General features: G+C 35.9%; 1 protein-coding gene across 2 annotated transcripts in view; it reads left to right on the top strand.

Annotated features, from left to right (window-relative positions):
• The window catches only part of LOC131432795 (dihydropyrimidinase), a 59,398-nt gene extending 50,222 nt beyond the window's left edge, over positions 1 to 9,176 (top strand). For both annotated transcript variants that reach the window (XM_058599315.1, XM_058599314.1), the window contains exon 8: positions 8,037 to 9,176. In XM_058599315.1, coding sequence (XP_058455298.1) covers positions 8,037 to 8,116 — 80 coding nt within the window. In that variant the 3' untranslated portion in view covers positions 8,117 to 9,176. The remainder of the gene's footprint in view (positions 1 to 8,036) is intronic.
• The last annotated feature ends 9,168 nt before the right edge of the window (positions 9,177 to 18,344 follow it).

Raw genomic sequence — 18,344 nt, 5'->3', positions numbered from 1 at the left:
GCACCACGCATCCAGCCGAGTTTGTTTATTTTTTCTTTTTTTCATGAGTTGTTGTTTAGGGCGCGTACTAAGTGTTCGTTTTACTCGGAGTCAGAGTAACCCGCGTCTAGGTTCAAAAACGAAAACGGTATTAGTGTCATCTCGAAAAAAAAATTATTTGAAAAAATCGACTTTTTGGGACTTAGAAAAAATATGAAAATTGATTTTTGCAAAAAAAAAATTTTTTGTGATAACACTAAATCTCGACGTTTCATGCAATTTTAAGAGTTTCGGCATCAAAAAAATTTTTCGATTTTGGAAATTTCATGGTGGTGAAGATCTGGTTTGTTTACATATCTATTAGGTTTTGTACGAACATGACATAACCTCACAAAAACAGAATGAACTTTTTTTGACAGTCGACGTGCACTTGTTTGTACTACCCCCTATGGTGCTTTTTCAAGATCGAAAATTGTCAAACCTTTACCACCGGGCAGCACCCCTTAAGCATGTTCGATTTAGGTCAAATTTTGCATGAAGGCTTTTTTCGAAGTGCTTAAACTTCTGAGCACTAAAGCTTAACAAAAATAGAGGTGATCCCAAAATTTTGGCACCCTCATATATATATATATATATATATATATATATATATATATATATATATATATATATATATATATATATATATATATATGTATATATATATATATATATATATATATATATATATATATATATATATATATATATATATATATATATATATATATATATATATATATATATATATATATATATATATATATATATATATATTATTCTCGTTTATATAATTCAGTTGAGATCAATTATTTAAACATATTTATGTAATGGATGATCTAATGGATGAGAATCCAGAAGATCCATCTCTGCCACCAGGCGAAAATTTAACGGTTCCTAACTCGCAGAGAACGAAGTTTTACAATGAAACTTCTGCGGGCCCATGGATAGTCTATTTTCGGCGTAAAATGAAGGCATTAAATTTATTTAATATATCTAAAGAATTGACATCACGATTTCCCGCTACCAAAGATATCGTAAGAGTCCATAAAGACAAGATCCGCGTTGTAGTCGATTCCTTGAAGCAGGCAAATGAGATTGTTGTTTGTGAATTATTTACCCGCGAATATCGCGTATATATTCCTTCGAAAGACGTTGAAATAGACGGTGTTATCACCGAAGCGGGTCTTTCGGTTAAAGAGTTGCTTGAGCATGGAGTTGGACGTTTTAAAAACTCTATGCTTGAGGGAGTAAGGATACTCGAGTGCAAGCAATTGTACTCAGCATCTTTCGAAGAAGGAAACAAAACTTATCGACCTTCAGATTCGTATCGAGTAACATTCGCTGGATCTGCCTTGCCTAGCCATGTTCACATCGATAGAGTTCGCCTTCCTGTTCGGCTTTTCATACCAAATGTTATGAATTGCACGAACTGCAAAAAATTTGGCCACACAGCTACTTACTGTAGTAATAAGTCGAAATGTACAAAATGTCAAGGGCCTCATAAGGATAATCTTTGCGATAAAGATATTGAAAAATGTGTTTATTGTGGAGAAAGTCCTCATGATGATCTTTCAGTATGCGCTGCATTTAAATTGCGTAAGGACAAAATGAAGCTTTCTTTAAAAGCACGGTCTAAGCGCACATATGCGGAAATGCTCAAAACTATTATTTATGGCCCACCTTTGGAATCCGAAAACGGTTTTTCAAATCTGGCGGAACCAGAGGAATCTGATTCTGACGGAAATAGTGAAGATACCTCGTTTGTCACTCCACAAGGGTCTGTTAAGAGGAGATTAACAAACCACAAAATACCAAAAAAGACACCTAAAATTACACCTTCAAAAAAAGATCCCCGTGTTAAATCTAAAAAATCAAATTTAAAACCAAAAACTGTGCCTCCTGGTTTGTCAAATTCACAAACCAATCCAGGAACTAGCACAAGAAAAGACAATAATCCAGTGGGCTCCGTTTCACAGCCACCATCAGGATTACTGAAGTTTTCGGAAATTGTAGAATGGATTTTTGCAGCATTCAATATTTCTGAACCACTAAAGACCATCATAACGGCATTCCTTCCAATAGCTAGAACTTTTTTGAAACAGTTATCAGCTCAATGGCCAGTTCTTTCAGGTTTTGTATCATTTGATGGATAAATTATCATCCGCCGCAAATGATTCAATCACTGTTCTGCAGTGGAATTGTCGAAGCATCATGCCAAAACTTGATTCATTTAAAGTTTTGTTGCATAGTCAAAAATGTGATGTATTTGCTTTGTGCGAAACATGGCTTACATCAAACATAGCCTTAAATTTTAATGACTTTAACATTATACGTCTCGATAGAGACTCTCCGTATGGTGGAGTGCTTTTAGGAATTAAGAAATGTTATTCCTTTTATAGATTAAACATTCCTTCGACTTCTAGTATAGAAGTTGTTGCTTGTCAAATAAATATTAAAGGAAAGGACATTTGCATTGCTTCGGTATATATTCCTCCAAGAGCTCAAGTTGGACAACGACAGCTTAATGAAATGGTCGAAGCCCTTCCTGCTCCACGTTTGATTTTAGGAGATTTCAATTCGCACGGAATGATGTGGGGTTCCGTTTACAATGATAGCAGATCATCTCTAATATATAATATTTGCGACAATTTCAATATGACAGTATTGAATATGGGTAGCATGACACGGATTCCAAGACCTCCTGCACGTCCAAGTGCATTAGATTTATCTCTTTGCTCGACTTCAATTCGACTAGATTGCACCTGGAAAGTATTTCCTGATTTACACGGTAGCGATCATTTACCAATCATCATCTCAATTAGCAGTAACAAATGTATTGCTAATTCAGTTAATATTCCATATGATTTGACAAAAAATATTGACTGGATTAAATTCCAAAGTAATATGTCAAGTATCTTAAATTCCATGGAAGCGCTCCCCCCACTTGAAGAATATGACTTCCTCGTTTGTTCGATACTGGAGGCCGCTGAACAAGCACAAACCAAACGATTTCATGGTCCATCGGCTAACAGAAGACCTCCAAATCCTTGGTGGAACAAAGAGTGCTCAGATGCTAAACACGCGAAACAAAATGCTTTCAAGACGTTTTTAAAACGAGGAGGAGGAACTCCTCAGAATTTTGAAAAATTCTTGGTTTTAGAAACCAAGTACAAGAACATACTTCGGGTCAAGAAAAGCAGCTATTGGAGACATTTTGTGGAAGGTTTGTCAAGAGAAACCTCAATGAGCACTCTTTGGAATACGGCCAGACGAATGAGGAATCGTAACGTAGGAAATGAGAGTGAGGAGTACTCGAATCGATGGATATTTGATTTTGCGAGGAAAGTTTGTCCAGATTCTGTTCCTACGCATAGCATTATTAGGGAGTCTTCTTCAAATGATGATTCCATTGATAGCCCCTTTTCAATGATGGAATTTTCCATAGCACTCATGTCTTGTAACAATAATGCTCCTGGGTTGGACAGAATTAAATTCAATTTGGTGAAGAATCTGCCCGACCTCGCAAAAAGACGTTTGTTGGAATTGTTCAACAAGTTTCTTGAGCAAAATATTGTTCCATCTGACTGGAGACAAGTGAAAGTTATCGCCATTCAAAAGCCGGGGAAACCAGCTTCCAATCACAACTCATATAGACCTATTGCAATGTTGTCCTGCATTAGAAAATTGTTCGAAAAAATTATTCTTCGACGTCTCGACACTTGGGTCGAGACGAACGGTTTGTTGTCAGATACTCAGTTTGGCTTCCGTAGAAATAAAGGGACGAATGATTGCCTTGCATTACTTTCGTCTGACATCCAAATTGCCTTCGCTCAAAAGCAACAAATGGCATCTGTATTTTTAGACATTAAAGGAGCATTTGATTCAGTTTCCATTGATGTTCTTTCAGACAAGCTTCACCAAAATGGACTTCCAGCGGTTATAAATAATTATTTGCACAACCTTTTGTCAGAGAAGTGCATGTATTTTTCACATGGCGATTTGGCAACATTCAGAATTAGCTACATGGGTCTCCCGCAAGGCTCATGCCTCAGTCCGCTCCTCTATAATTTTTACGTGAATGACATTGACAGCTGTCTAGTAACCCCATGTACACTAAGGCAATTGGCAGATGATGGCGTGGTTTCAGTTACTGGATCCAAAGCTATTGATCTACAAAAACCATTGCAAGATACCTTAGATAAATTGTCCGTTTGGGCTGTTCATCTGGGTATCGAATTCTCTGCGGAGAAAACAGAGTTAGTCGTCTTTTCAAGAAAGCATGATCCCGCGCAACTTCAGCTTCATATGATGGGGAGAATAATCCAACAGGTTTTGACTTTCAAATACCTCGGGGTGTGGTTTGATTCCAAATGCACGTGGGGAGGACACATAAGGTTTCTGATTACAAAATGCCAACAAAGAGTAAATTTTCTTCGAACAATAACAGGGTCTTGGTGGGGTGCTCATCCGCAAGATCTAATAAAATTGTATCAGACAACGATACTTTCAGTGATGGAATATGGATGCGTTTGCTTTCGTTCCGCTGCAAATTCTCATATTATCAAACTGGAGCGAATTCACTATCGTTGTTTGCGAATTGCTTTAGGCTGCATGCATTCGACACATACAATGAGTCTTGAAGTTCTGGCGGGAGTTCTTCCATTGAAGGATCGTTTTTGGGAGCTTTCGTCGCGACTGCTAATAAGATGCGAGGTACTGAATCCCCTAATTATTAATAACTTCGAAAGGCTAGTTGAGCTTCAATCTCAAACAAGATTCATGACAGTATATTTTAACCATATGTCACAGGAAAGCAACCCTTCAAGATATATTCCTATCCGTGTCAGCCTCCTAAATGTCCCTGACTCAACTTTATTTTTCGACACATCCATGCAGCGCGAAGTGCGTGGAATCCCGGATCACCTACGCTCTATGGAAATCCCAAAAATATTTTCAAGTAAGTTCAGGCATATTGACTCTGAGAAAATGTTTTACACGGACGGATCGCGAATTGAAGAAGCGACAGGGTTTGGTATGTTCAACAATAATGTTTCGGCCTCATTTAGGCTTCAAGAACCTGCATCTGTTTATATAGCAGAGCTAGCAGCAGTTCATTATAGTTTGAGTGTAATCGTCACATTATCTCCAAACCATTATTTCCTCTTCACAGATAGTCTGAGTGCAATTGAAGCCATTCGCTCAATCGCTGCTGGCAAAAATGAACCGTTTTTCTTGGGTAAAATAAAACAGTGTCTGAACGACATATTGAATAATAATTATCTAATCACTATAGTTTGGGTCCCGGCTCATTGCTCCATTCCAGGCAATGAAAGAGCCGATAGTTTGGCCAAACGTGGTGCTATTGAAGGTGAAATTTATGAGCGACCGATTGCTTTCAACGAATTTTATAGCGCGACTCGCCAAAGAACACTTGCCAGCTGGCAAGCTTCTTGGGATAGAGATGATCTGGGACGGTGGATGCACTCAATTATTCCGAAAATATCGACAAAGGCATGGTTCAGGGGACTGGATGTGAGTAGGGATTTCATTCGTGTGATGTCCAGACTCATGTCCAATCACTACACGTTAGATGCACATCTCCTTCGAATTGGACTTTCCGAAACTAATCATTGTGCTTGTGGCAAAGGCTATCGCGATATTGATCATGTCGTTTGGACATGCGTGGAGTATCGTGATGTCAGATCTCAACTAATAAATTCCTTGCGTACCCAAGGTAGACTATCCAATGTCCCAGTTCGAGACATTCTTGCTTGTCGTGACCTTTCTTACATGAAACTTCTTTATCATTTCATAAAGACTATTGAAGTTTCAATTTAATAATTTAATCTTTTGAGGGTTAGTTCTGACTCCTACTGCGTCCATTAGTTCATCCAATAGCAAAATTTTAATAAAAATGATGTGCTGATACAAACAAACTCAAAATAGGTTACGAAATCAACAACAAAATGTATAAAATTTAAACTTATCTTATAATTTATAGCAGTTAATCGCTTGGTTCAAATAATGTTCTTAAGTAGATTTAATAATAAATAACGAAATAGCTAATATGATATTTAAAAATTAAGAGGAATATGTTTCATTAAACTCAAATCGCTTTGACTATAGTAGTATTATATTAGGTTAAGAATTCTATGTAAAAGTGATGATACGGCGAAGAAAAACTTATGTAAATTGCCTTATGAAATAAACGTATTTATGAGAAAAAAAAAAAAAAATATATATATATATATATATATATATATATATATATATATATATATATATATATATATATATATATATATATATATATATATATATATATATATATGTATATATATATATATATATATATATATATAAGAGCGGTAAAAATCAACGTGTTTTTTCGGTTACGTCACATATACCATCATATTCCAAAAGTCACAGCCATTTGATCTTCGAACTTGATCAATGGTACGACAGTAGCTTTCAAACGAGCCTAAGTTTGTTAAAATCGGTTCAGCCATCTCTGAGAAAACTGAGTGCGTATAAATATCTTCGAAAAGTGCACACACACACATTTTCCGATCTCGTCGAACTGAGTCGAATGGTATATAACACTATGGGTCTCCGATGCTCCGTTCGAAAGTCGGGTTTTCCAGCAATTCTAATACCTTTATATAGAGAAAGGCAAAAAAGTTCATTCTGTTCATTTTGTGAGGTTATGTCATGTTCGTGCAAAACCAAATATTGATTACTGAGCAATCAGTAAAATTGAGTGTTGTTGATCTGTCTCGGCATTTTACTTTACCGAGCACGAGAGTTGGGTTTAAATGTGTACGATCCATTTCACATTCAATCATGATCCGATGGTTGCTAAGAACATCACGTAAACTCCGATGCCATTTTTGGAATGTACGTGATTTTTTACGCAAAATCAACGTGGGGATTTTTTTGTGTGATTATGACAGAATATTCGAACGTGGTAAATTTCAGATGGACACCCGGCCCCATCCCGCTTGTTAGAAATTCCAGCCATCGACAGAAACATGGCTAGATTCCAGCTGCTGTAAAAAAACACATTTAATTTGGAATAAAACAAAATTGCTGTTAGTTTAATCCAAGATGCATTTTTGTATTTATTTTATTGTGCATTATTAGTCATCTCTAAACTAATTACAGTTACTTAAGTAGGCTACGAGAAGAAACTACGAACTCTTTCGTTTACTCCTGCCATTACGGTCTGTATAATTATGACCGATTTAGTTGTTTTTGTCCAATATGTTCGAATGTTTTATATAGTTGTTTATATTGAGAGAGTTCTCTATTCACGAGAGCCTAATACCGCTCGATATGTCGCAACTTAGGTTAGGTGTATTCGCCTCTTTCGGTACTACATGGATCCTGTGAGGTTATGTCATGTTTGTGTGACACCCAACTGAATAAAACCGATTTAAACGGCTCTTAATGAACAAAATTTTTAAAACAAGCCACATTTCTAATTAAATTTGATGAATAATGCGCTGATAACTTCAACCAAATGATGAAAAAGGACACCGAGAAAGCTCTGTTTGTTAACCAAAAAATACTTCTTTCAACGGTTAATGAAATGAACTCCCATTACTCGCGTATCATCCACATCCAGTGAGTACGACGGCTGCCCCGCAGTGTTTCAAGGTCTCTACCGACCATTTCGTAAACCGTTTCGGCATTTTTGCTACATGTCTTGCCCTCTGTCACCTGTGAATGAATGAATTATTTATGAATCTTCCAAAGTCAGTACAATTCGCATACCCTACCGCCATCGAGTATTGAACGCAGAATTTTTCTCTAGATCTCACCGAGTACTCGAAAATTTACTTTTTTTACGACCACACCCTATAGCCATATTTATAAAGAGACAATTTTATGAGCCGCAATAGACTTCGATTCGTTTGTCGATGTATGTACCGTGTACTGTACTGTATTTTTTTATTCAAAACATTTCATAAACCTTTATCCTAATCTTATATCTTTTCTTTTCCATCTTACAGAGGAGCTCGATGGAGGCGATAAACGTTCGTGCATCCGCGTGAAGAATCCACCCGGTGGAAAGTCTTCGGGATTTTGGTAAACTCAGCGATTGATAATGCGTCTAAGCCGCTTCCAACAAATAATGTACCACTTTTTTCGAGTAAAATTCAAAATAACAATAAAAAAATACCAACAATCAGCCCACATCTCAGTGCGACGAGTCAGTAAGGATTACAGGCTGATTCGGATGACGAAGTTGGATTGACAAAGCAAGACACGTCGTGAGACACCGTGTTTAAAACTAAACCAAAACAGATCAATACCGTTTAGAGCAGTAGTAGTTAAGCTAACAATTTACTATAATGCGTACCAAGTAATAGAATCACAGGTCAAGTAGGTATTGCAATCTTTCTACGTTCGCTCACCAAAAGATGATTCGAAAAGCACATCAACTTAGCAACCCAGCAAACTCTGGGTCGATTTAGAATCGGCAGGGGAACCGAAAACTGTAATGTCTTTTGATTTTGTGATAGATCGAACAAATTGAAAACCAAACAAATAATCGTACTAAATACTTGAATGTCTCTAGTTGTGCACCGATTGATGATTTTGTTAGATCAGCTTTAAATATTTAACTTAACTTTATTTATTTGCAACTCATTCGCAAAGATGACACATATTACTTGACAGGGTAATATTCAACTTTCGAGCAGGCTGAAATGTGCAATCAAATTTCGTAGAAAAATATAAGAACACCTTCAAAATTGAAACCCATCCATTCAAACGCACAAATCATTCATCTGTCATCAATCATTATAACAAAATCTTTTTACGAATTGTCTACATACTTAGATTACAATAAAGAAAAGTGTACCTTCCCGTAAGAAAAACCCGTTGCGATTAAGTTTTTAAATTTAGGCAACAACAAGGAAAACTTGTTGAACGTTTTTTTGTTCTTGTAAGCTTAGTAAAATGTTTAAGCCCCGCGTAACAGCGAATCGTTTGTGAACGTTTGCTTATATGAGAAATTTAAAATTATAGTGGATGCGTTTTTGTTTCCGTTTGTATTTAGCGAAATGCAAAATGAAAAGTGTAATTTAAGTTAACCCTAGCGTGGCTCTTGTATTTGTGAAAACAAAAATATACTTAATAAACTGAAACGTTGTTTATTTCAATGAAAGAAAACTATTATGCATGAATAATTGACTTCTGAAGATTAGTGCTACACAGTTCGAAAAATTCTTGTGATTTTACATCTTATCAGATGCACATAAATGGAGCGTAATATTTCACACAAACTTATATTCAAGAACATGTAAAATTGTGTGATTTGAAAATTACATGTCTTGAATTCGAATGAAATAAAAAACAAAAGATCGATAGCAGCAGCGCGCGACTTGAACCGAGAAACAATAGATCACAATCACATTGGTTACTCGACTGGACCGCAGAGCTCATATCTGGTCTTTGAATAATTCATAAATATAAATCCATACAGCGGCACTTGGTAGCCGAGGGTAAATTACACTCGGAACATGTAAAATTCTGTGCGAGTTGAATATTGCGTCATATGAAAAATCAGGTAGTTGAGAATTGTATCGTTTGTGGAATTATGTCACCTGTAAAATTCATAATTTTTTTCTGTGTACAACATGTACTATGTTTCCGGGTTATGACCAAACGAAGGTTTGGTTTCTAGAATACTCGAGCTTGTGTTGTCCTTCTCCATTTACTCTGAACTCGCACTACTTGCGCATCATTACGATCCAGTGAGTACGAGGGCTACCCCGCAGTGTTTCGAAGACCGTCTCCCATTCCGGTATTCTTGCTACGTGTACAGCCCACTGTAATCTGCCGTGTTTTATCATTCTTCCCATGTCAGAACAGTTTGCATTTACTTTTTCATTCGAAATCTTTGTCCGAATAAATTAGAATAGTTTTGAGCCCAACTTCGAATCGAAAACCGACTACCGAATAAGTTTATTTGGTCATTGACTTATAACTTTATATCTCCTGAACCGGAAGTCGCATCCGATTGAAAACATGCAGTTTTTATGGGGCCTTAAGATCTTTCATTTGAATATTAGATGGACGAGATCGGTTCAGCCATCTACTAGCAAGATTAGTGACATTATTTTAATTTCATTACATATATCATCCTGCAGTTTCGGAACCAGAAGTCGGATCCAAATGAAATGGAGCATGGGACTGTTCATAAGAGTCTAAGTTTTCAGAAATCAGTTAAGCCCTCTCCGAGAAAAATTAATGAAAGTTTTTATCACGCACAAATTTGCTTTTCTCGAAGAACTTCTTCGAATGGTATAAGGATGTAAGAAGTTGTGTTCTTCCAGCAATTATTGTTGCAAACAGTATAAATCAATATAAATATGATATTGTTTTGAAATTGAGAATACTGAAATCGTTCTAATACATATTTCATGTTCGAACGATTATGTTGCCACCAACGAACCGTGCTAAAATCGAAACGTCGTGAAAAAGGGTGCTGTGCATAGTCTATTAGGTACTAAGAAACAATTTCATAAAACAGTATTGAAAATCGTGTTTCACTTTGCACCGAAACATCGCAAGCGCGTAAAATTTTGACACAAAAATTTCAAATTCAAAAGCGTTCAGGGTGACTGGGGGATCCTTCATTTGCGATTTGTTTGATCAAAATAGGTCTAATCATCTCTGAAATTCCGACATATTTATTAACAACGCACATAAATGCACAGAGACATTTTCTCAATTCGTCGAGCTGAATTGGTATATGAGACTCTGCTCTCTGGGCCTCGAAAAATTTTTCTAAAGTTTGAGCGAATTCTATACCTATTTTTTAATATTTATAAAAAGAACTCGTCCTTACTCTCAATTCAAATCTTTTCATGTTTATATTTTTTAAGTTGAGTTTTTGGTAAAATAGTTCAGTTAATTTATGAAAAATGCATTTGTTAATTCAGAGAGTAAATAAAAAACGTGCTTAATCCACCTAGCAATGAGTATTCAATATTCACAGAATGGTCATCGATTGCTTTAATAAAATAAGTAGGACAAAATGTTTATTAAAATCATCAGGTTTATTAAAATCATCAATAAATATACAGTTTGAGTGATATGAAAGTTTCTTTGTTTTTCTGTGGTTGTAACAGTTCGGCTGAAAAGTTCGTATCGTTTAATAGAAACACACATTTTTTCGCCAAAATTCGTTTTTATTATTCAACATAATTGCCATCAGAGGCGATACAGCGATTATAGCGATCTTCCAACTTTTCGATACCATTTTTGTAGTACGATTTGTCCTTTGCCTCAAAATAGGCCTCAGTTTCAGCGATTACCTTAAATTTTTTACCAGCGAGCATTCTCTTGAGGTCAGAGAACAGGAGAAAGTCACTGGGGGCCAAATCTGGAGAATACGGTGGATGAGGGAGCAATTCGAAGCCCAATTCGTTCAATTTCAGCATGGTTTTCATCGACTTGTGACACGGTGCATTGTCTTGATGAAACAAAACTTTTTTCTTCTTCAAATGAGACCGTATTTTTGAAATTTCGTCCTTCAAACGCTCTAATAACGCTATATAATAGTCACTGTTGATGGTTTTTCCCTTTTCAAGGTAGTCGATGAAAATTATACCATGCGAATCCCAAAATACAGACGCCATAACCTTACCGGCCGATTGTTGAGTCTTTCCACGCTTTGGGTTCGGTTCATCGCGTGCAGTCCACTCAGCTGACTGTCGATTGGACTCCGGAGTGAAGTGATGGAGCCATGTTTCGTCCATTGTTATATATCGACGAAAAAATCGGTTTTATTTCGATATAACAGCTCCAAACACTGCTCAGAATCATCAATTCGTTGTTGTTTTTGATCGATTGTGAGCTCACGCGGCACCCATTTTGCACAAAGCTTTCTCATATCCAAATATTCGTGAATAATATGTCCAACACGTTCCTGTGATATCTTTAGGGTGTCAGCTATCTCGATCAACTTCACTTTACGGTCATTGAAAATCATTTTGTGGATTTTTTTCACGTTTTCATCGGTAACAGCCTCTTTTGGACGTCCACTGCGTTCATCGTCTTCGGTGCTCATATGATCAGTACGAAATTTTGCAAACCACTTACGAATTGTTGCTTCGCCCGGTGCAGAGTCTGGATAACACTCATCAAGCCATTTTTTGGTATCGGCGGCACTTTTTTTCATCAAAAAGTAGTGTTTCATCATCACACGAAATTCCTTTTTTTCCATTTTTTTCACAATAACAAAAGTAGCTTCACTCAAAATGCAATATCTCACAAACTAATAATCAGACAGCTGTCAAATTTATACACGTATCTTTTGTAGGTTGGTACTAACTGAAAATGGTATGGATTTAATTCTAGTGGCGCCCTCTCATAGAAACGATACGAACTTTTCAGCCGATCTGTTAGTTGAAGACAGTTACAATCGATTTATTTATAAAAATGTACGGGTTTTCATTTTGAATTCGAAGATAACGCCGAATTTACAACAAAAAATTGCTAAAACGAAACAAACCTAAATACTATGCTGAAGAGTATTGTATACAATATTTTAATCACTCAGAAACAATTGTATTGAAAATTATGACAAATTTTGATTCCAAGTATCTTTTATTGTGCTATTTTTTCTAAGCGGCTTTTCTCACGCGGTTTTCCACGTGAATTTCTGAAGTTATGCAATTTTCTTGTTTTGTCTCAGAAATGCATAAAACGTCGAGATCTGGTGTTATCTCGATTTTCTTTTTAAGTCAATTCCTTGACACTTAGAAAATTTTAGATTTTCGTCAAAAAATATTTTTCGAGATTACATCAGATCTTGACGTTTCATGCATTTCGAAGACATAAAAGAAAATCGATTTCGTAAATCTCAAAATTCCAAAAATCGATTTTTTCAAACAAATTTTTGTCTCGATGTTTCATGAATTTTTGAAGACATTCAGCAACAAAAAATTTTTGTAATAGTTTAGCGATTTGTTTTTACACGGATTTCCGAAATCGGTCCACCCCTCTCTCAGAGGCATTTATTATGCACACTCGCAGACTTTTGCTTAGTTCGTTTTCCAAAGTTTAAGCGAATTCTATACCTATTTTTTATGTTTGTTAAGGTGACCGTGGACAGAAGCCAAGGAAAATAAATGTAAAAGTATTGGTGAAACAATACTTTTTCATATAGTAATAGTATTTGTGAGTAGAGAGGAACGAAATAATAATATTTGTGTGCTGAAAGGAATACAGGTGCAAGAAAAAAATGTAAACTTTGAAACTATTCAAATCACCTAGCAGAACAGAGTGGACTTATCTCATCTTCATGCTCATTCTGGAGTTATCTAATTGCAATCATGCGACCAAAAGAATTGTGCCAAAGAAGATAGTTTACTGTTTGCCCTCGCTTGGTTCTTGGCATTTTTCTTGCATTACAAAGTAAAAAGGAAGCTGTTACATTGATGGATTAAGTATAGTAACACGAACTCAGAACAAACTCTGTTGCAATGGCTTTTTAAATTATTTTAATTTTTGAATATGAAGCTCCCATATTCAAAAAATACAAAAAAAAATCTACATTTCCCGTTTTGTCGACAACATCATCGTTTTCGGATAGGAAAGCAACCTCACCCAGAGAACAGTCAAGTGGCACTTGACGAGAGGGCTTAATGACAAATCGGCTATTTGCTCTGAAAAGATTTATCATGCAAATTTGAAGATATGATTTCATATATTGACGAAAATATTTTAGAACTTTACCTATTGATACCAAATTATTGGATCCAATACAGTTTTTAAATTCCGTGGTATTATTTTTTTTTTCAATAGTTGCACTATTTATGTACCATTTAATTCCATTATTTCACTGTCACGTTATTACACTTTCACTTTTTTTTTCCGTGGTATTGTTTTGAATCGGCACATCTGGCAGTTCTTCCTCTGTTTGAACTGATGAGTCTCGCACATACTCACTACCCAAAACACACCCTATCAAGGTATTCTATCTATTTTTCTATACATTTTCGCGAATGAGCGCTGTTTTCCTCTTCTTAGATGGACGAGGCATTTTGAAAAGATTGCAATACTTGAACTGTTTGTTTACTTTTTTCATTCCATAGCGACGGTAAATAAGACAACATGGTTGCGGATAACTTGGAGGGGAAGCAATGTTAGAAATGGAAATAAGGGAAATGTTATAGTTTTTTTTTAAATATTGAAATTTTATATGGTGACGTACGAAAGTAGTTTTGATCCGTATTTTTAACTATATCAATGTGTGACTAATTGAAAATAATCCCATTTTGAGTGCATTGCAAGTTTTTTTCTCTAAATATGAATGGCATAACTGCCAATATGAAAGGGTGGTATTACCAATACTAAAGCAGGCCGGCAAACTAATTATCGTGAATGTAATGGGTGAAACGTATGGGACCGGAAGACCTTTCATTTGAATTCAAGTTTGTCAAAATCGGTTCAGCCATCTCCGAGAAAACCTAGTGAGATTATTTGCCACACACACACACACACACACACACACACACACACACACACACACACACACACACACACACACACACACACACACACACACACACACACACACACACACACACACACACACACACACACACACACACACACACACACACACACACACACACACACACACACACACACACACACACACACACACACACACACACACACACACACAGACACACACACACACACACACACACACACACACACACACACACACACACACACACACACACACACACACACACACACACACACACACACACACACACACACACACACACACACACACACACACACACACACACACACACACACACACACACACACACACACACACACACACACACACACACACACACACACACACACACACACACACACACACACACACACTGCTCAGCTCAATGGACTGAGTCGAATGGTATATGACACTTGGCCCTAGGGGCCAATTTATATGAGAAAGGCTTAAAAGGTAAAAAAAAGGTGAAAAGTGTTTTTTTTTCTTTAAAAATGAAAGTCGTTCAAGAGAGTTTTAAGTTTCTTTTAAATTTAACCCAAACCTGTTTATGATTTGACATGGTTATACTTGTTTATGTCCAAATTAACTTTCTTATTTTTTTGTTCAAGATCCAGTAAAATTTATTTTGAATAATCTTACAGTAATATTTATGAAAATATGAGTAATAATACAAAGCGCTCGGAACCAGGCCCGTACCCAGGATTTCGTTTCGGGAGGGGCCCACAAATAAGAAATAATGCATCTAACTGATGATTCTTGTGTCTTAAGTAGTTTTTGTTTCTTTTTGAAGAGTGAGTGCAAGTAATTATAAATTTAAGTAAATTTGCACTCACATATTTTGGATTGCACAATGAGGGATTGAAGCAAGAAGTTATATGTATCAAAGGGAAGAGATCGATTTTTTACATTTCTTTTATCATATAGTCCCATAGTTCGGCTTCGACTTCTGGTTCTGGAAAAACTGAGTGATGAGTATTAAACCTTCAATTTTAAAGGTGTATTTTATGTAAATGTTATTATGTGTTCACTATGTAAAAAGAAACAAATATTTTGAAACTATTCAAGCTCTTCTAGTTTGCAAAATTTGTTGATTGTTTGTCGAACAGATGATCGAGCAGATTTAAATAAATTTATATTCAAATGAAGTGCTTTATAATCCCACATGATCCTATTTAATTTCATCGAGTCATCTTCCGTGTCTGGATCAGAGATGTCAGACCTGCAGATATGTTTGTAAATCAGCAGATTTATAAAATAAGCTGCAGACATGTTTCAGTTGCAGACTTTTTTGAAGACTTGAAAATCACGTTTTTTGTAGACGTTTGTAAAAATTTACAGACTTTTGAAATCGCCGCGGTCTGTTTTGTTCACTATACCAATTCTTTACATCATTCTTTGAAGAAAACTTGGAGTTCAGACAGTACAGACTTCTTCAGCCCTGCATGAATATATTCAAAATTTTTACTTTGCATCTCTGTTCTGGTTATACAGGATGATAAGTATAAAAATTTAAATTCGTCATTGGGAGTGACGATGCTTCAACAGAAAAATCTTCTTAGTAGTAGTCAAAAACTCCAAAATGGAACTCGCATAAATTTCTCAGAGATGACTAGGACGATTTGCACAAATGTAAGAATGGATGGTCTTATGGATTCATAGACTTGTATGCTTTTCTAACCCAATCCGGCTTCCGGTTTCGGAACAGGTTCCGGACCTCCAAAATGAAGCTCACATTCTGCTCTGTGCCTTGTCTCGAAAAACCAATCGCTACAATAATGCACACTTATACTTGCTGTCGAAGGTGTTTTTCTTTGTTCGAGGTAGTCCACGAAAAGTATACCGAGACAAACCCAAAGAACCGACCTCATAACCATTTCGACTAATTTAGCCTACCTAGGTCGCTTCGGAGCACTCGTGCCGAATTCAGTCTATTGTCGGTTAATCATTCTATTCTCTGGTGTATAATAATGGATCCAGATTTCGTCAACAGTAACCAATCGACATCATCATCATCAGCATAGGCGGACAAGCTTCCGACGTGTGCTCTCGTTCATCGTTTCAATCCTGAATATGCAAGTGCAGCATCCAGCGGCAGGACATCTTTTTCATTCGCAGAATCTTGCTAAAAGTATGATAATTTTGCTCAGTACTAATCCTCATGGCACTTTTTGGTCATCCTGTACCATTTCCTTTAATTTTGACATTGATTGAAATCACTGTGAAAACCGATTTTTGTGCTTCGAAAAAAATTCGATTGGGTTATCTGAAACTGGTTGGAAAAATCTTCTAATTAACAGATCATGTTAGTTTATGAGTCATTTCTGTTCTTGATTCTGGAAATAGTGGGTATGGTGGCCGGTACCCAGGAGGAGCCCAAAGTTAAAAAATAATGTTACTGAAGATTGCTTATGTACCTAATTTTCGGTGTGCTTTTCACGGGTTTTTTAACAGACGCTATAAACTTTTCCACTGGATCTGTTTACTGTCTTTTTTTTTTGTAACACATGTCTGAGATCTTCTAAATAATTCTATATCTGTTTTCGGATTCGGAAGGGGCCAGGGCCCCTCGGGCCCCCCCTCTGGGTACGTGACTGCCCAAGTAGCAATCCGCAACTAGTTCTGATACGACAAAGTCCAAACTATGTTGCAACAAGAGCACGAATATGTGTTTTATGTTATACTGTATAAAACATGGTTACAGCAATGTTTTATCATAACATAACTAGTTACGAAATAGTTATTTAGGTTTCCAATCATAACATCTTTGTGTCATATTGAATTGAATATAATTTATAAGCTATCGTTACTTAATCCAAACATATTTTTCATACCAACAATGCTTCTAGCCACTAGTTGAAAATAAGTTTATTTGACTTCAATAATAGCAACCCATAACTAGATTTGACACCACTTAACCCAACTGTGTTGCAACAAGAGCACGAACATGTTTTTTATGTTATACTGGTTAATACAAGGTGACAGCAGTGTTTCTTTATAACGTAAACATTAAACTAACTATCATCTGTAAGTTATCGTTACTTGGTTCTAACATATCTTTAATCATAGCTATGTTTTTAGCTACTAGTTGAAAAAGGGTTTATTTTCCGTTGCGAAACCATTATAAATACGTTAACGTATATGTGAATCGTTACTGTAAATTAATATAGCAATAACTTAGATTTTATAAGATTATAACATATAATTTCTTCATTGATTCAGATAGTTATCGGTAAGTTTTCCAAACGTTATAATAACTAAAATGCAAACAAAACAACCTTTGTTGGCTTGAATATGGCGAACACAATATGGAGTCTCAAGAAGTGTATGAAACGTAAATAAAACCAGGATATTACTTTTTTCAAAACTACTTTTTGCCGAACATAGTGAAAGGCAGAATAGTCATTTTTGTTCTATGCACTGTCATAAACACGAAGAAAATAATATAGGGATTGAACAACGATTGTGATAATATTATAGTTCTCATGATATATGAAATTAAAATAATGAGAAATTACTCTACTTGGAATAATTTTGAGCATTCTGAACATAGGGTTATTTTGTTGTTTATTTTTTATATCTTTATAAACAGATTTTGATTGAAGGCGCATAAAAAACAGTTAAGTAAAATTGAATTCCGCTCGACAGTTTTTGAATCGTTGTGAAATTTGTACCTTGTATCAAGTTTGTGATTTAAAGTACTCTTCTGCTTTTTTATTGATGATAGAAAAGTATTCTGGATTCATTCAATGTTTATAATGTCGATGGT

This window comes from Malaya genurostris, chromosome 2 (assembly GCF_030247185.1).
Source record: "Malaya genurostris strain Urasoe2022 chromosome 2, Malgen_1.1, whole genome shotgun sequence".
Taxonomy (NCBI): Eukaryota; Metazoa; Arthropoda; class Insecta; order Diptera; family Culicidae; genus Malaya; species Malaya genurostris.
The sequence above is the reverse complement of the archived record's forward strand: the minus strand, read 5'-3'. Positions and strand labels throughout refer to the sequence as shown.